Source organism: Heliangelus exortis, chromosome 1 (genome assembly GCF_036169615.1).
Source record: "Heliangelus exortis chromosome 1, bHelExo1.hap1, whole genome shotgun sequence".
Taxonomy (NCBI): Eukaryota; Metazoa; Chordata; class Aves; order Apodiformes; family Trochilidae; genus Heliangelus; species Heliangelus exortis.
In genome coordinates this window covers 90,356,913-90,376,734 of record NC_092422.1, presented here as the reverse complement: position 1 = coordinate 90,376,734, position 19,822 = coordinate 90,356,913, and the positions used below count along the sequence as shown (strand labels likewise).

Here is a 19,822-nt window from a genome sequence, read left to right as displayed (position 1 = left end):
GATCTTCAAAGAGCAAGCACAGGTCAAGCATATACAATACTTACCACCAAGCACCACCCAACCTTCAAGTATTTTTCTACCAGGGAACAATGGAAGACCCAAGTTGTCTGGCTGGCTGGTAACTGTCTTTTCTAAGGGCGTGTGCCCTGCACCCCTGTCAACTTTTGTATCCATGTTCCTTATTTAACCGCAGCAGATTTGTTACCACCAGCAGATTTGTTACCACACTGCTTTGAATCTGACTTTGAGCTTTCTTTGGAAGCCCTTATTTCTTTGCACTGTGACTGCTCCATCACCATCCACCCACTTCATGTCATCCATCACTTCTGTAGACCTTTTTGCAGACCTAACCCATGTGAATGGGCAACAGTCACAGCATCAGAGTCTCAGCTCCCCTGTCTCTGCTGTAGCCAGGATCAGTGGCAGAGAAAGGACCCTAGGGAGCTGATGAGACTTGACCTCAGTGAGATTAGTAGAGACTGCATTCCCAAATCCAGTCATCTCATCCCAGTAGGCACTTCAGAACGGGACTGACCAGAGTATAAAACACAGCACCAAGTGACTTTGCAGGGGTTAAAACCTCAGCTTATCTAATTAGGCTGACCCAAAGGATGCAAAAAATATACTTCTAGCTCCAGAAAGCTCTTAAGATCCTCTCCCAAACCATTCATCCTGCCCTTTGCTATGAAATGTCAAGTGACCACACACATCATGTCTGTAGGAAAAATACAGAAAGCCCAAGAGTCTGTAAGAGTCTCAGTGTATGAAGTAAGGCAGAAAATAGCTTCTTTTCAGAATTTCCTAATCCTAGGAAATGGTTATATAGATGGCACCTCAAAACCAAAATATTTTGGGTTTGGAAACTGAGTAACAGAAGTTACACTTATCAGTTCCCCCAGTCTTTTGAACATAAGGCAGCACACTCTTCTAGAAGGAAAAGCCCTTCTCAGAGCTCCAGATATCAAGACATTTCCTTTCTCAAATAGACCAACGTAAAAAAAAAAAGCAGAGAAAAACCCTAGAATACTCAAATTCTAGCAAGTTTACACAATAACATTATTGTTTTCAAAGTATTAGAGAAAGTCTGGAAGTGCATTTGTGCTTGAATATTTAACAGTTCTCACTTGTGTTTTTTTCTTTAAATTACATCATTAGTTAGAATGCCTTTACAACTTCATTTTTTTTTAAAAATAGAGGTCTTGTAGAAAATGATCCAATACATTTACAAAAATAAATACTTTAAAAACACAGTTCTTAAAAAATGCTATGAAATGTGATTCCCCACAAAACGGAAAATAATCACAATACAACCGTGATTATAAACGAAGTTCATAGACCTTAAATAAGGGTCCTGCCCTGAAATGCCCTTTGAAGAAGTCTCTCCCTCTTCTTTTAACTACATAGGGAGCTCAAACTCAGGTTCCTAGGTGGAACTGATACTGAAAGGCAACACATGCAGCTACAAAGTCTAGGATTGCTGAAGCACACAACCCTAGGGCTGCACAAATTACCCCAAAAGCTGTATTGGTTACAGCAGCTGTACTTTGGATGAGGTGTGATGAAACCTACCTGTGCTGACCCCTACCATTTGGGCAAACCTTTCATGCTATTGAAGAAGCATGAAAGAAGCAAATAACTAAGCAAATGACTAAGTAAGACTCAGGGTCCTGTGTGACAATATGAACAAAACCAGTCATATTCTGATCACTTTTTACATTATTCTTTGCTGCTCACATCCATTAAAATAGTTGAGCAAGGCATATCCATGGCACATGAGATGCAACCAGCCACAGCTATCACAGCTCCAGATGGGTCAAGCTGTTGAGACATTCATATTGCAAAGAATCTCAGCTGATTTTTGCAGTATCTTCAGATCTTCCAAGCGAAGTGCTTCTACCAAAGCCAGCTGGTTTTTGAGATTCTCTTTATTCCTTTTCAACTGGGAAATCTGAAGATTATATAAATGGCATGAAATTACTATATAATAATTTATTTAATGTAGGACATGAACACAAAATTTGTGGAAAGCTCATCTGTGGTAGGGATTCCATGAATAATGTCAAAACAGTATTTGCTTTTAATCTTCCACAGGAGAAATAGCAATAGTAAAATAAAACACAAAAAAGGGGGGGCCACGGGGAGGGGAGGGGAAGAAAAAAAAATCACATGAAGGGGAAGCTGATCAAAAAGAAGGAGAGGAAAGGAAATGTTTACCTGATGCTAAGTTCATACTATCCTCAAGATGTTGCTCAAGACCAGATTCATCTATGTATATTGCGGGAGCGGCAAAGAAAATGCGTGCAACCAATATGGTTGATAAACGAACTTCTGGTTTATTGCACAGCAACTTTTGCTTATATAGTGCTTCCGTGACCACACCCCAGCCACCAACATAACTTTTTATTGGACACCCGGTGTGTTTACCTGTAGCACAGTGAATCCCTGGTGCAGGTAGCACCAGAGTAAGGGCCGATCTAATTGGCCTCCCAAACATGGGGTTGGGCATAGCAAAGGGGTCGTACCTCCTATCTCTTCGAGAATATTCAGGAATATTCTCCAACATTCTCCAAACCTCTCTAACATTCCCCAACAGTATATATATGTCTCTTTTGCAGAAGTGTAGTTTTGATAACCCTTTTCCATGAGAGCTACCCAACTTGACATTAAATACATGTTTGTCAAAATTCAGAAAGGAAGGACAGATTTTTTTTCTATGAGCACAGACCTCCCTCACAGGACACTGGTTGATAGCAGTAGCTCATTTGGCTTGATGCCTTAATGAACACAATCTTCACTTTCTCCAACAAGGCACTTGTGGCACCTCTGCATGTGCCCAACTCATACAAGCCTGCATTTCCTTTTAAGAGGTAGCCTCAACAAACACATTGATACCAATGGCAGAGAAAGGTTAAACACTTTTCACCTGTTCCCAGGGCTTTGTATAAGCTTTGTAACATTGTTCCTTTCTTTGCTGAAGCCACGATAGTCACCCTGGAACCAAATCCTGCACCACCCCAGCACAGTGGATTCCCTCCTTCACTCTGTTCTCATTACAGAAAATGACACTGCTCTGCATTTATGCTACGAGAGAAAGGAATCTGGGCTACCTTGTTCTTCCAGCCAAATTACCTGGAGAAGGACATGCTGTGTCTCCTCTATTAAAAAATGGCATATTTTTTCTGTTACACTCAAAGTCTGTTGTTCATTTCTGGCTGAAATTACATCACCAAGCAGCGTTCTCCTCCAGCAAGCACTAGAACAAAAATGTTTGAACAACACACAATCAGTTGCTGTATTTCCCAACTGAACAGTAAACGTATGGTTATGCTAACAATAACATCACTAGCATAAGGCAAGTAGGGTCAGCATACATGAAGCAGACACAGAGCACTCAGATATGAGACTGATAAGGCAAGCAAAAGAGAAGAGAGAGTTAATGGTCTGGAGCAGCACAACCAGTCCTCCACCCCTTGCAGCCAAAGCTACAGCCTGCACTTAAACCCATGCTTCTGGTCTTCTCTGCCATGCTGCCACCAACTTCAGCAGCACCAGTGAGGAGTAAAAGTTACTCACTCAGAACTTACCAGCATGTCTTCTGCTAAACTTCACCTGACATAATGACACATTTCATGGGCTTAAAGCCAGTACCATATTTTTAGTTCTTATAGTCAACTTGTTTCACTCAACAATGAACCTTCAAAGGTTCATAAATATTTTCGAACAAGATAAAACTTTTTTTTTAAATTTACTATTACAAGCAAAGCCCAGGTAATAATTTTCTATTAATGCTGTTTGAGGTAACTTTGACATTGGGAACAAATAATCAAAACTGTGCTGAAAGTCACTGGAGATGAATTTCAGCTTATTTGGTCCTACAATTTCAGAAGCAATCTGTGGAACACATGCTTGAAAGAAATCAAGCAAGGTCGAGAGCATTTAAAGTCTCATTAAAACAAACAAACAAAAAAAAAAAGAACAAAAAAAAACACCAGGAAAAAAGGTCTGGAGACTGAACCTTGAAGTATTATCTGGTTCTCAAAATAGAAAAGGAAAACAACAGGAAATATCTACCGTTTAATACAAAAAAGCAAGAGAGAAAAGCAGCAAATATGCAATTTCTTCTTCACATTATATAGCATTCTCTGCCTTTTCTCTTTCAATTCTCACCCAGAGTCAATGAGATAGACACAGGACATCCAAAACCATTGTTCTGGTATCTCACACACAGTCAGCAAAGAGCAAATGAAGGCAAACAGTACACCACTTTGTCTCGGTACTCAAAAACTGCTGAAACTTACAATTCATCTGCTCCAAGACTTAACAACTTGAGGGCTGTGAGGAGTCTCCAAGATGGTCCATCCCATCCAAAGGTCAGGTTTCTAAAAATTCAGAAGAGATGAAATGCAGAAAGTATAGGTGACCTTTTACAGCACAATAGCTTTCCTCCCAGCAAATGTCACTATGGGAAGATTCAGTCTCCAGAACTACAGGACTCCTTGACTCCCCTCCTGTGCTGCTATCCACAGCTAAGAGACAGCTTGGACCTTGAAACCTACCTCAGCCTTTGATATTGGTGTTTACCACTTCTACATTCTCTCATAAAGAGCAAGCAAATTAGTTTGTTAAAAAAAAACAAATCATTTTATGATGGATTTTGATATTAGAAGAAAAATTTGACTCATAAAACTGAAATGAAAAGTCACAGGGAAACAAAAAACTCCCAATACCTACTCTAAGAAACCATGATCCTTTAGAATGGAAATTTTTGCATGTCTCTGCTTGTCCAGTGGTGGAAAATACTTGAGGAGAGTATCTGCATGGAAGTACATTTTAGATATTTAAATAAATGTTATGTAGAAGAAACCAAAATTCTTTATTCTGAAATGACATTTCAACTATATATTTCAAGTAGCTACAGGACAAAGACCAAAATCTGCTACAATTTGGTGAACTTAACCAAAAATGTACATTTCAAAAGTTATCAGCAATCTACAAGACTGTATCCTTATAATGGAAATCCTGACTCAAATTGAAGTTATGATCCACTTTCACCAACTTCAGTTTGCAAGGATCAGGATTTAAATCCGTAAGTCAAGGGTACAATCTAAGACATCCATCTGGAGGTTCCATATACATTGTGCTAGGAAATGTAATTTTACAAAAGGAAAATTTACCAAAGAACACTTTCAATTATAAAACTCAAGTCACTAAATTCTGTGCAGTTCAAAGTAGTATTAAGCTCTATTCCATTTCTTGGAAATAAATACAAATATTTTGATGGTACTAAGAAAAAATATAATGCCCCAATAGACGTTGTGCTCACTGTGCACTGTGTGTATATCCAGAAGTTAACTTCTTCAGTATCCTTTAGTTATCCCTTTAGTTATCCCTATATGTCCTGTTGAAAGCACAGTATTAATATGCTCAGATGCCTTCCTCTCTTATATTGTACCTTACAATATCAAGACAATCTATAAATCCAACCTGATGAGACATAAACACTGCTGTGAGGGTTATCAACGGCAACAAATCCATATTCTAGTAGCAGTTTCTGATTATCATGGGGCCCATAGCAGATAAATACTTCTTCATACTTTTTGCATTGTGAATTTGTCCAAATCTCATAGCTTCTTCTCCGCTCATTAAATGCAGCCTTTACCTTTGAGGAGTTAAAAAAAAAAACAAAAAAACAGAAGTTTTTAATCTCGAAAGGAAGACAGGGTGAAAAAGGAATCGAGATCTTGAATATTAAAACACAAGAGCATTCAACACTTTTCTAACACTGAAACAAAACAAGATAGTGTTACAGATGTCTGAATTGGATGATTCCATACCAACATTACTGTATAAATTCTAGTATAAGGAAGGAAAAACATCAAAACAATGTGCCACCCACCCTGTAGACTTAATAAATTGAGACCCCAAATCTGCAACTAAAGATAGTTTGTGCAGAGTTGGCTACTTCTGTGCTATCCCAGCTCCATGTTGGCACAAAGGCCCTGACTCTGAGAGGTGGAACTGCTCTATACACTTTCCTATGGCTGCCCAGAAGCTTCTGTAGAAGGTGAAGCAATACAAAGACCGTGTAACTCAAGATTCATTCTCAGGAGCTGAGCTTTTCAGGAGAGCAGAGTAGGATTATATTTGCAAGTGGCTCATCCCAGTGGATACCCCGAAGACAAATCTCACCCAACCATTGTGGACTCTCCCTGTACCTTTGTTTTGCTACATAAACTGAAGCATTTGAATCATCTTTATTCAACTGCCTTTGGCAGAATATCGAGTTCCAGGGTATATACCCTGGACATTGGGCCTGCATGTGACCTAAATGGACAACTTCCCCACTGTGAGATCTCTCCAGACACTTTTAATCCATCACATAAATGCATACTGTATTGACACAGTACATTCACACAGAAACTAAGTGATCTATTTTTAGTTTCTTACCTGAACATTTGGACTGTGGTTTAGCAAATCTAAATATGGTGCCAGTGCATAAACATCTGGCTCAAAAGAAAAACATTTCCTCTGTGAATGTTTCATGTATATTGTCCTGGTATTAACAGTGCACCAAGCCCACTCTAGAGCACTGTAGTTAAAAACAGTTTCTATGTTCTCAGCAAACAAAGGCTGCAGGGAAGAAAAAAAAGCCTTGGAAGATGTGTACAACTCGTGGACTGTTGTTCTCTGCTCCTGAGCCTTCTTTCTTAGTGGTTCTGGAAGCAGGCTGACTACATCGTGCTCCATACAAACAGGACAAGTGTATGCCTTGGGTAACACATCCAGATATGGCTTCCACACAGACTTCTCACCAGCATGCTTCTCTGCTATTAAAAATGTGCACAGTGCTATCAAAGGAGATACAGGAGGCTTCCATCTAGTAGAAAACAATATAAAAATACCAACATAGCAGATACACAGAGGTGAGACAGGAAATGGATGCAGTATTTTATCTCTCTTCTAGTTCTTTTCAATGTTATAAATAGCTTCTCTTTAAAACTTCTTTGTATTTCATCTCAAATCCCTTTTGATGATTTCAAAGGAGCTATAAAAACCAGTTTGTAATAACCTCAGACTCATTTCTTGGGTTGTTTTGGGGGGATGGGTTGTTTTTTTTTTAGGATACATAACAAGGATTTGATGTCCAGCATGGGTTTTTGCTCTGAATTTTATAAAATGCCATGTTCATATGACTACTTTGCAACCCCATTTTATCTTCCTTCTCCTACAGAAGCATATTCACAAATTCCCAATAAACCACAACTGGCATTTAGCTCCAAGCTGGTTATAGAGACAGCTCAACCTCAAAGTTTAAAGTCCTACCACCACTTGAGATTATTCTCCTACTAATGAGCAACCCACAGTAAAGGCCAGCTTGCCATGAAGTGTCACTTTTCACTTACTTCATAATGTATTCTCCCAAGCAGCTACTAAGGACAGTGTCTGTGGTGAGTAAGCATTTCTCAGGCAATGAAATAATCAGATCCCCTGCCTTTAAGAGAGGAAAAAAAAAAAAAAAAAATCACACACAAAGAATCCTGAAGTGTAAATGACTCGTCTACTATGCAATTTCTGAACAGAGAGACATTCCCCAGGGAACACTAATGTCAAGAAGCAGATGGGATGTTGAACTTGATGGAAACTGTCATGCTTTTAAGATAGTCTAAGTCCAGGAAAGTAGGACAATTGCAGCCAGTAGGAACTGTCACCTTCAGAAATGTAGCTGTTCACATGAAGTCTGGTGCCTGGCTACTTACTTTCTTTGTACTGAGATATATTTTAGATTGGATCGCACAAATACCTTAACTTCTATCAATATAGCAGGTATAGAGTAGAAGTATTTTAAGTCATGTCTATCCTGACCTTGTTTGCCAAGCTGCTCTGTGTGTAAATTAGCTTTCATGCCTGGCTTGAGCTATATGTATCCATGCCTGCAGGGAGAGGACATGAATCAAGTCAATACACTCCCCTCCCCATTCCTCTCTTCAGTTTCCCTATCTTGCTCAAGTCCAGCTGAGTCCAGCTTTCATTACTGCAGACTCCCAGCATTGTGGACAACCTGAGTCTGGCTTCAACTACTGGCTCTGCCCCTGAGCCAGCACAAGAACATACACTGCTCTCTGTACATGACTTCTCCACTTGCTATACTCCACATTTTGCAAAAGGTTCTTGGTCTCCTTCCACACTATTTGATATGCTAATCTCATACCCATTAGGAAACTTCTTCAACAAGCCTACTTCCTGACAGGCACTTGTCAGTCAGAGTTCAGTCATTCTCTGCCAACATCTGACAGGCAAGATACTTTTTCTATCATTCCCCTTCTCTGCTGGGAATGTCAGAGAAATTCTATTTCTATTAGCTGGTCCACAAAAAAAGAAGAGTACCATGAAAGTGAGGTTAAAGTTGTGGTTTCCCATTATGACTAAGATAATAAAAAGCCAAGTGCTGCTTAAAGCCTCCATCCCCTCCTAATATGCATTCCTTCCATTGTAGCAGCTCTGGTATAACCAAGGTAGGAGATTTCAAAGAGCAAAACTATCAAAGTTATTAATTTTTCTCAAAAGGAGTTTTCTGTTAGTTTAGCTTCCTGTTGCAACTTATCACACAAGTGGGGAAGACTGCTACAGAAGGTGCAAAGGAAGCTGTGGGAGCCAGTGGCTGAGGGAAAAGGCACACAGGAGGAAAGGGGCCAGCTCCTCCTGGTTTCAGTTAGCCACTGATTGCCTTAAACTGAAAAATGAGATAACATATTGCATCTTTCTAAAAGAGTACAGGCATGTCCTCATCCCACAATGTCCTCATGATACACAGGACACCATCTTAGAGACATACCATCACTGCAAATTCTGGTATTAGGCCAGAAATTACCTTTAAAACAGGAACTGTGAATTCCTTGTCTAGAACTTCGAGCTTTGCAGAAGTCTCATCTCAAAAGAACCTGACAAGCTCTTGCATTAGAATCAATGTTACTAACCTGAAGAGCTTTCGTTGTCATCAGTCCTCTTCCTGTATCTGAAACAGGAACAAGGAGTTAAATACATGAATATATGTAAAATACAGGAGACTATGATAAGCTTCAATAAACGAACACTATCAAGGAAAAGCTTTAAAAGAACACATTATGTCTTACAAACCATAAAAGCCAATTATGGATTGTCCCACATATATATATACCTCATTTCTTTGTCCTTTGATTCTTTTTTTACTTTCCCTGTGAAAACCCTTCTCCTGCATCCCCTGCAAAACTTGCCATCCAGTTCTAGCATCCAATTCTACTCAACTTCTTTTCCTCAGATTTTTTTTCTTTAAACACCTTTCATGACTGGCTGCTGTTCCTTGTTTCAAAGTTTTAACTAAACTTTACCATTTCCATTCATAATATCCTTCTCTGATTCATACTATGCTCTCTAATACTGCACAAATGTTTGAAACATCCTTCAGTAGAATTATGTTCTTCAATTACTTCAATAGAAAAAATACAAGTGTATACCTTTACTGTAAGCAGACCTAAGTGGATCCAAGCTCTAAAGTTATTTACCTATCTGTATCACTAGATCTGCTGAACTCACAAGGGGAAAAAAAAAAAAAGATGAAGAAATTATAACAAAGTTAAGTTTCAGTACTTAATGAAACTTAATGAGATATTATTTTCTTCTTTAAAATTGTACAAATAACAATTAAAAACTTGCTTTCCATAAGGAATTCAGCATAGGTGAGCATGTTTTGCAGCATACCAGAGTATTTTCAGACACGAGTTTTACACAAGATCATCTTTATATAAGAAACACTTTACACTACTTCAGGTATCCATATCTGCTTGTTTATGTTAAATGACAGTCACGTGCACTTCCCAGAAGACCTTAAAAAACTAACAGTAACTGGCTTTATTCCTGATGCCAGCCAGGTGTGTGATTCAAAACAAAAGCAGGAATCTAACAGTCTTAAAAGCATCAGAAATTTGTACCACCAAGATATAATTAAAACATTACCCCAGAACTCTGCTGGCCTTAAATTAGTGTCTTCAAATCCTCTGTCTTTCAGCCACTTCTTAAGTTTAATGTATTCCAGCTTGTGACTGCAGTTGACTAAAAATAAAAACAACAGAGGGTGGCAGATTCTATAAAATAGCGCTCCATTAGAAAATAAAGCAAAATGAAAATTTTTACTGTATAGTCAGAAAAAACATCTTGAAAAATTTAGTTTAGTGTAATAGAAGAGGAAGAAAGCCAGCTTTCCTGGAACTAACTTATGAAGCTGTGAGTGTCTGGGCACTGGGAACTTTCAGAATTGTCAGACTTATTCAGCGTATTCAAAGGTCAAGGAATTTAAGAATAATGTGGTACCTGCATTAGTCAGAAAGTGAGCTCACAGTACTTACCATGCCCTGCTTGGGGCTGCAAATTAATGCTAGAATATTTGCGTAGGAAAAGCTAACACTTAAAAATACTATTTTCAAAGCATAAAGGTGTTTGATGAATATACACCATAAAATGACACCTTGATAATCAACGGGTTATTTTATGGTTTAGCTGTACTTCCAGGGATAGTACCTCCATCCATAAAACCCTCCAAGTGTTTTCTTCTTCGCCTGCGACCTGCCCGGCCTCTGCTTTTCTTCATACCAAGAAACAGATTTTTGCCTAAAAAAATAAATAGCAACTATTTTTAGTATTTTAATTAAAAGGCCAGGCCTCTCCCCGCTTCCTGCTCTGACAGGCAAAATCCCGCACGGCCCAAGCGCAGCGAACACCCCTGGGGACGCGCCGGGCCCCCGCGCCTCTTGGGGCAGTGGAGACCGAGGAGCACAACGAGAAACCCGGCCTCCCCTCGGCAGCCCCAAAGCGGCTCCGGCTGCCTCGTGGGCTGAAATCGCAACGGGGGAGAGAGAAGTGATGGAGACACAACCTCCCACCCGCCCCGGGAGTATCAGGGACCGCCTCACCCACCACCGCCGTCCCTCCCGACTCGCACGGCCCCTGCCCGCTGCGGGGGGCGGAGCTCTCCCGCCGCCATCTTACGTGCGCTCGCCTCTCTGCCTCTCCCTGTCGGTGTGTGCGTCCGTGGCTGGCGGCCCGCTCGTCCCCTTCTCATCGCCGCGCAGAGCTGAGGAGTGAGGGCGAAGGCAGGCGGAGCAGGAGGTGGGTGGAGGTGTGCCGGCTGCTCTTCCAGGCTCGCCGCACAGCTCCTCCGTCCCAGTCCCGCCGTGGGGCGCGTAGCGGCCGCCCCTCCGGGGGAGTCGGTGTCCTGGGGAGGCGGGGTTCGTGGTGGCTCGAGGGTTTGCTTTGGGTTCCCGTTGGGAAGAAAAAGCGGTTCTGAGGAGGTGGTGACTGCTGCTGGTTTCGCTGCGGGATGGGATTTTGATGGAGAACTTGACGGGTGGCTCCTGGCCCTGGGCGGGCGTGCTTTGAGGAGACGGTTTTCACCCTTGCCAGGTGTCCGCTCGTGTGTTGTTACGAGTTACTTTGGAAAAGAAATGGCAGCTAGGTCTAAAGTGAACACAGTGCTTTAAACTCGCTTTTACGGGGGAAATTCACTGTACGTGTGAGAAAAATGGCAAGCAGGCTTTGTATCTAGAGATGGCTGGTGTGTTGAACAGGAGAAACAGTGTCTGTTGTCAGTGACATCCACTCTTCCTAAAACCCTAGAATTGGACCTCCGGCCTGGCACTTGAAAATTAAGCCACTCCTCCCCTCTCTTCTAACCCTAGTTTCTCAGCTTTGCCCTGCATCAGTGCTTGAAGTGAACTAATCAAATGCCCTTGAAAGAAGTACATGGTAATCCAGTGAGGTGTATGTGTGGAAGGGCTTACTCCCAACAAAAGCTAATTTAGTAGTAGTAAAGATTAATCATCAGCTAACTTTATTTTTCTTTTCTTTTTTCTTTTTTTTTTTTTTTTTTTTTTTACCCAGTCATTGGTTGAACTTTCTCCAAAGCATTAACACCAAATTAATTTCTCATGAATGCCTCATGCTGCTTTAGCAAGTTGCAGTTGGCGTGCGCTTTGATGTAGCTTTGTGTAATTCAAAGTGGAATTCTAAATAGGAATAAAAAACACTTCCGTCCTTTTTCAGATACTCATTTGTATTCAGCCAAGTGTGAAAATCTTTTTCTTTGCCATTTGCAGTTTTTGTTACTGTGGCATACATTCAGAGAGGACAATGTCCAACGTGCCGGTGGCTGTGGTGACCGGGTCCAACAAAGGGATTGGATTCGCAATTGTGCGAGCTCTATGCAAGCAGTTCCCGGGGGATGTCTACCTGACAGCTCGAGACCCAGGCCGTGGCCAGGAGGCAGTGGCAAAGCTTCAGGAGGAAGGGCTGCACGCCTTCTTCCATCAGCTGGACATCGATGATCTGCAGAGCATCCGAGCTCTCCGGGACTTCCTCAAGGAGAAATATGGAGGACTGAATGTGCTGGTTAACAATGCAGGAATTGCTTTCAAAGGTAGGAATTGGGCTGTCTGGGATAGCTTTGTACCACGTAGGACTATGTGGAGAATGATAGTAGATTCAAGGATTTTATAGAGTTCTTATATGGCACTATCTGTGCCAGGGGCAAGCTGCTTTTTTGACTGGGAAGGCTGCCTACCTTCTTCCTACCTTAAGTATGATGAAGAGGGCAATGTGACATGGCTCTTCCTCTATCATCTGTTGGCCTAACTGTGCACGTAAAGATTCTTCCTGGGAGTATTTTATTTGCATCACACACAAAACCACTTTAGGCATGCAGTACACTTGAGCAGAGTTCAGTTTATTGCCTCAGTGAAGGCATGCAGTACACTTGAGCAGAGTTGTTTGTTGCCTCAGTGATCATGAGTTTCACCACCCCCATGGGAGTCCAATATCTATGTGAATATCAGCCATCTTCCTCAGGGTTCTGTGTTTTCTCTCTCCTTTTCCTGTCTTTTACTTTGTTCCATGCATTACCTTTTCAGAGATTCCAGTTGATTAAAAAAACAAAAAAAAAAAACAAAAAAAAAACCACCAAAAACTTTGGCCTTGGGTGATTTTGTCATCTTTAATTATCTTTAACTTTTGGGGGCCATTAAGGTACCTACAGAACAGTTAACCTAAATTTTGCTGTGCTGAGCAAGAATCTAACCCTTTCATTGTCTAGTGGATAGGAAGTGAGTGAAGACACAACAATTGTAGTGTAAAAGTACATTCTCCTTCTAGGTCTTTATAAAATGTTGAGAATCATGTTAGCTCTAGATAGAGCGAATCACAAGTATGAGTATTAATTATTTCCCTGCCAGTATAAACTTGATTTTACTGTATTTTCTTGATATATATATATATAATTTTTTTAATTATTTTTTTTAAGTCTCTTTACCTGATCTCCAGTTAGGACATATAACTGTTCAAGCCAGTATTGTGCTGACTAATCTGCTGACAACAGGAGTTAAGGAGGCCTGTCAGGTAGTATAGATCAAACATCACCTGCTGCTGAGGATGGAGCTACTCTTGAAGTGTAGCAATCATGTTCTGAAGTCCAGTCCCTTTGTATTTTGCACTCCACTTTGCAGGAAGATTGCTTGTATCCAAAATCAGCTTAATAGGAGGCAGCTCTTCATATAATTGCCTGAGCTTCAGGGTGTGCTCAAGATAGATGAGTGCTAAACCTTGCAGCAGCAGTTAAACGAGTGTATCTCTGTCTATGCTTATCATTCATAAAGCCTGCAGGTGTACAGAGCAGTGTTTCTTCGTTTCATAAATAGGGACTTAGTTCAACCTATTAGTGACAGTGAGTTTGAGCAAGTGAGTTTGCAGCTACAGCAACTAATGTACAGCTGACTTTTCAGCAGCTGTAGGCTCTGTCAAGGTGAGTACCTGGGCAAATGAAAGAAAAACTCCTCAAACTGCTGCAGCAAGATTTTCTAGAGCTCATCTGTAAGAGATCTGAAATTAGCTGTTTTGGAGCTACTAAACATAACTAGGTAACATAACATGACCAGTGGAAGTCCTTCTACTTCCTTTAACTACATCATAGATTTTTTTTTTTTAATTATTAGTCAGAAGTTGCTTCTGGATTTTTAGGCTAGACTTTGTTCAAGCTGACAATTTACTATGAGTCAGCAGTAGGTCATACAATTAAGAAAAGTGTTAGAGGAGCCAGTTGTAATTGTTGTGAGTGTCTAGCACAGAGGCTGGAGCGATCAACACCTGTGAGGAACTTGCTGTGATGCTTATCTTGTATTTGGGCTTTAATTCTTGCTCCTAATACTGGCATTTCTACCCAAGATTGTTTTTTTGCCTTGCCAGGTTTCTGCTAGCATCTCAGAATTTATGTTTTCCTTTCTTTATTGTAGTACTGTGTGCTATTGCCAGCTGTCAAAGATTGGATTTAACATTAAATTGAATTGTTGTTCAGGTTTCTGTGCTGCTCTACAGATAGTCCAGCAAAGTCCTTAGTTGAGCAAAAACTGCTCATGGATGAAATTATTATCTGCCTGTGGGCTGCCTTCTGGATGACCTTCTGCGGGAACAATCATTCTAGTAAGGCTTGGTAAATCAAGGGAGGGTACATCTATTCAGATGTTACAATTAGTGTATCTTGTTAGACAAATGACTGGGTTTTAGAGTGCAAGGAAGCCACTTAGTTGCAACGTGGGTATGGAAGCAGGAGTTTGAAGTTGTGTAGGTTTTCCATCCCTTTTCTTATCCTACTGTCATACTTCTGCAGTGGGTCATAGTCTGGCTTTGAGACTCAGATTTAAATGCAAGTGATTTGAAAAACTTGGTGCTATCAGTGCCCATTGCTTTAGAGTATGAATAAGTCAACCAGTAAAGATACATTTTGTCATAAAGACACAACTACATTAAATACTAAGTGACCTGTTACTGATCTCAATTTTGAGTTTATATAGGTCTAGGGTATGGAGACAGGTGAAGACCTGCCTCGTGTATGTAGATGACCTTCATCACTGCAGAGATAAAGCTTGTAGTGGAAGAGAAGGAATGCTGTGTATTTGACTCTTTCTTCTCCCTCAAAGTGGAGGCCACACAGCATAAGGCTTATTCCTGAGCCAAATTGTCAGCTGGTGGCATATCATACCACACAGTTCGTGGTGGCAAGCTGTCAATTCTGGCTAATGAAATCATACCACTGCTGTTTTGTTCCATTTCTGCTTATGCTTACCTGAGTTGGCTCCCTTTCCTAGATATTTATTCCCACTCTTGCTTCTGTTAGCACAACCTGCCAATTCAGAGTGTGATTTATGGTGTAAGTATTTGTCAGTTTTGGGGTTGGTTGGGTTTGCTTGTTTTTTGTTTGTTAGTTTTCTCAGATGGCACCAAATCTTACCCATGCATTCATTATAGAAGCTTTTACAGTGGGTTTTTTGTTTTTTTTTTTGCAATTTGGCACTGCTTTGATTTCAAGTCCCAGCTAAGAACCCAAGACATGACAGCACAAGGGTTGGGATATAGCAGCAGTTGTCTGTCATCTTGTTGGATGTTAGTACCAGGAGGGCAGTCTTAACTTTTACATCTTCAGTGGCAGCATCCTAGATTTAGGATCTTCCCTTCTGATTCCCCCTCTGCCCTCTCCCCTGGGATGTCAGGACAATGTTGTGCTGTGCATTTAAAAGGCAAAGGCACCTTGAAGTTTACTCTGCATAGGTGGTAGGGGCAGCCCAGACTGAGCTCTGGGTGTGAGTTAAGTATGGGCAGGTCAGTGGGCAGGCTGGGCAGCACACCCTGTGAGAACAGCCTTTCCTTGTCTCTTCCATGTAGAAGGCAGAAAGACAAATGGCCCATGTGTTGGCAAATAACTAGAGGGTGATGCAGCTGGCTTTCCTGGGGCAAAGCTAAAACCTTCTACTAAGAAGTGGGGAAAATATAATTAGCTCAATATTAATATACTATCGCAGAACTGGGTCTTTTCATTAATGGGAATGTGAGTGTTAGTGATGTTCCTCCTGCCTCTTGTGTGTTTTCATAGAAGCATAGAATATCAGGTTGGAAGGGTCCTCAAGGATCATCTAGTCCAACCCTGGTACTATTATTGTTTACATTATATGTTTCAGCACCCTGTCGAGCTGAGACTTAAAACTTTCCAAAGTTGGGGAATCCAACACTTCCCCTGGGAGACCATTCCAGTTTCTCAATTCCAGTGTCACCCTTATCTTTATTTTTACTTAAAATATGTCTGTTTCCTAATTTTAGGAAATATATATAATATATATAAACTAAGATATATTTCAGGGTTTGGTAGTTTGGTAACTTCCTTTCAAACAGTACTACAAATTTACTTTCATTTTTCCTCCCTCTCTACCGCCTCTTATGAGAAGTTCATGACACAACTCCATTTGCAGTCCAAGCAGAGGTTACACTGAAGACAAACTTTTTTGGAACCAGAAATGTTTGCACAGAGTTGTTGCCTCTTGTGAAGCCTTATGGTAAGTGTAATGTAATAAGGTGATAAATAGTTTTATATAGACTTTGGTTCTCATTAAGTAGGAAGATCCTCCCTTATCTCAGAAGCATACTGCCCCATAGCAACAGGGGTGTACCTTGCTGTACTTTAGGTAAGAGAACAGAGGGCCATTACTGATCCCCAAAATCTCTGCAGTATATATTTAAATCTACTTTCAAGCTGGTCATACTCTTCTGTTGTGGACTGAAGAGGAATTCTTGGGGTGCCCTCAAGAAGACATGAAGTGTTCTGTCCATGTTGTCTGCATATTTAAATTGTTACTGTTTCAGAAAGGACACAGTGATACAACTACAATAAATTCTTAAAAGCAGTGTTTCAGCTGTGTTTGACATGACATGCCTGTTCTTGCTACTGCTGAAGGAACCTTCTCAACAGGCTGTTGATTTGTTTCTATTCTAGATCTGAGCCTTTGCTGTATGTGCAAGTATCTAGTGATGTAGTTATCAATGGCACTGGAAGGTGTACATTAAGTTTCTCTGATTTGGTGGTGTTTGGAGAAACTGGAAGAAAACACTGTACCAAAAATGGTAAATAGAATGGAGGAAACTAGAACCAAAGAAGAGAGATGCATTGATAATAAAGAGATGTCAGCAACATGCAGATACTGTGTATTTGCTGGATGACTGTCCTGCACAGAATGCTTCTGTTCTTGAAACCTGGGAGCACTAGAAGTGCCCTGGAATGCTACTGTTATATCCCAGATGATTTGAAAGGAGCATATTTGGATCCAATACCCACATCAAATCTAAGGGTTTTTTTAAAAACTGATTCTTTTTCAAGACTTGTGATCACTAGATGTTTTCTTTGATACTTGGATAAGTGCTTACTGCTATAAATTAAGTGTAGTCTATACTAACATTTAAGTACATCGAGACTTTTAAGAGAAAAGAAATTAAGTAGATGACAGAGAATATGGGAACTGTTAGTCTCTAGGGAGGAAGGAGAGGACTGAGTAAATTAATTTGGTGGACTGGAAGGTGGGGAGTAAACAGTGCCAAAATTGAAATTTATTTGTCTTGTACTAACAGTGAAGGACAAGTGTTTTAATAAAGTTGTTGAAAGAAAGGATGAATTCTGTAGCTTTTAAGATTTAAATCTTTATATTCATTCCCTAGTTCATCACCTGAATGGCTGGGAACTAGCATGACAGAGGGAATCAGTGTAACATCATTTTGGGGAAGAGGAGTGAATTACTGAGTCAGCTGACTCATGCCTCTACTGAAGCCCTGGGATATAAATACCTACTGCAGTTTTGCATGATGGGACTTGTAAATCTTCAGGTGTTTTGTAAACAAGCTGATGATCTGGCTGAACTAGATTGCTTCTGTTGTAGTGTATTATTCTCACTCTTGAGGTGCATTCTCACAGCACTTTACTCAAGCTGTTTAAGTGAGAATGAGAGTAAAAAGTCTGGCTTCCATTACTGAGAAAACCACTCACTATTATTAATGTGCCTATATACTGTGATGGGCTATTTCCTGGAAGCACACCTGAAGCTCAATAGAGAGCTTTTGCAGGTTCACATCTTGAATTACACTCTGTAGTGGAATTCACTAGAAAAACTTGACATTGAGTTAGCTGTGGTCTTCCAGAAGCTCTGCAGAACAGCCCCCACAAAGTAATCTACAAGTATTGACCTAAGTAGTGAATACATAATTGTAGAGCAAGCCCATTTGAGTGTCTGGACTTGTTTAATGTGTGTAAAAGTAATCAGTCTTTATTCTTTTTTACCAGGTAGAGTGGTGAATGTCTCTAGTATGGTGAGTAGCTCAGCTCTGGGAGGCTGCAGCCGAGATCTACAGCAAAAGTTTCGCAGCGACACAATCACTGAAGATGAGTTAGTGGAACTCATGACCAAATTTGTGGAAGATACCAAGAAAAGTGTGCATGAGAAAGAGGGCTGGCCAAATACTGCCTATGGGGTATCCAAAATTGGTGTCACAGTCTTGTCCAGGATTCAAGCCCGGGTGTTGAATGAGAATAGAAAAGGTGACCACATCCTTCTCAATGCCTGCTGTCCTGGATGGGTGAGAACAGACATGGCAGGTCCTCAGGCCACTAAATCACCAGATGAAGGGGCTGAGACCCCAGTTTATTTGGCCCTTTTGCCTTCTGATGCTGATGGTCCTCATGGCCAGTTTGTTAGTAACAAAACAGTTCGAACCTGGTGAGCTGGTGTATGTGGACCCATGCAAGTGGTAATGGACTGTGGGTCAGCCTGTGTCCTGGTGGGGAGCAATCACCCAGAGCATTCTCATGCTACCCACAGCAACAGCAGGGTCCTTTTTCATACAATGGGGGTTACAGTTATGGTGCTCCTCTGGGATTCAGTCTACACTTGCCCAATAGTCTCCATTATCCTGCTCACAGCATTGACTGTGCAGCCTGAAATCTGATTTGTTAGTGTTCCAGACCAGATGATCCAGGCTAATTCAGTGTTGCTTTATTTTAAAGGTATGTGCCCTTGTTTACTTGAATTTACTCCTAATGAAATCATTGCCAGCTTTTCTCCCACTCCCCTGAGACAGATCTCAGAGATGTGGAGTTGGTGTGAGGAAGCAGATGCCTTAAGCTTTCTCAGTACAATTGATCTCTTTTTAGGGACCGTAGTTGCTTCTTGAATTTGTATGGGGTTTCTTAAAGGGTGAGGAGGTTGTTCTGCAACAATCTGCAGTCTGACCAGTTTGGGGGGCACCTATTAAGACCAAAACAGAATCACTGCTCTACAGAGATTCCTTATTATCAGTACAATTACAAATACTGATACAATTACCAATACCATTAATAGGAAAACTTATTCAGTTGGCTTAATTATATATGTATATGAATAAATGATTACTTGCTGATTTGTATTCATTAATCTGTCTTATTCTGGTACCAAAAATGTATAAACTACACTTCCATTTTCATAAGTTTGTGGCTGAAATGTGTGGTGGTCTGACTATATAGAGATGAAATAAACTGCAGAACTGATATAACCAGCTATTCCTTGGGACTTTCAGTTCATTTATTGCATAATCTGAAGATTAAAAACCTGGATTAATTGCTCTCCATATAGTAAAGAAAATGAACTGTAAATGTTATGATACTATTGCAGGATAGGACTGAAATACATAATTATTCTGGTAACCAAAACACGTCATCCAAGCAAAATCACAAGTAAAGGAAGCAGTAATATGGAGGGCACCAAACATTTTTGGTTTTAAGTGCTAGTTATTGCATTTCAAATGCTATTATCTTGAAAGCCTGCTAAAACACGTCAAACTTTAAAGGTGGAGCTGGGTGGCAGGACAGAGTCCCTAGGAGAGACCCAGGTTGTGGTACAGCTGGCTGCAGGGGACTAGAGTGAGGGGGTGCTTGGTTGTCTCCAGGCTTGCAACTCAT

General features: G+C 40.7%; 2 protein-coding genes across 6 annotated transcripts; one reads left to right on the top strand and one right to left on the bottom strand.

The window, feature by feature from the left end:
* Positions 1–1,032: 1,032 nt before the first annotated feature.
* SETD4 (SET domain containing 4) lies at positions 1,033–11,148 on the bottom strand. 5 transcript variants are annotated; one of them, XM_071753494.1, is made up of 11 exons: positions 11,020–11,148; positions 10,552–10,641; positions 9,991–10,086; positions 8,976–9,013; positions 7,404–7,492; positions 6,448–6,877; positions 5,485–5,659; positions 4,732–4,813; positions 4,299–4,379; positions 3,130–3,253; positions 1,033–1,948 (listed from the first exon to the last, which is right to left on the bottom strand). In XM_071753494.1, exons 1-11 carry the CDS (start codon positions 11,090–11,092, stop codon positions 1,814–1,816), a joined length of 1,413 nt encoding a protein of 470 aa, XP_071609595.1. In that variant the 5' UTR covers positions 11,093–11,148; the 3' UTR covers positions 1,033–1,813. The 5 variants fall into 5 exon arrangements, 4 of the variants coding, with proteins under 4 accessions (XP_071609595.1, XP_071609603.1, XP_071609621.1 ...); XM_071753502.1 differs by lacking the exon at positions 3,130–3,253; XM_071753520.1 differs by lacking the exon at positions 7,404–7,492 and having other exon boundaries at positions 6,448–6,630.
* LOC139800464 (carbonyl reductase [NADPH] 1-like) lies at positions 11,015–19,417 on the top strand. Its single transcript, XM_071753538.1, has 4 exons — positions 11,015–11,139; positions 12,126–12,445; positions 16,293–16,400; positions 18,173–19,417. The coding sequence occupies exons 2-4, from the start codon at positions 12,160–12,162 to the stop codon at positions 18,607–18,609; spliced, it is 831 nt and encodes a 276-aa protein (XP_071609639.1). The 5' UTR covers positions 11,015–11,139; positions 12,126–12,159; the 3' UTR covers positions 18,610–19,417.
* Positions 19,418–19,822: the final 405 nt, after the last annotated feature.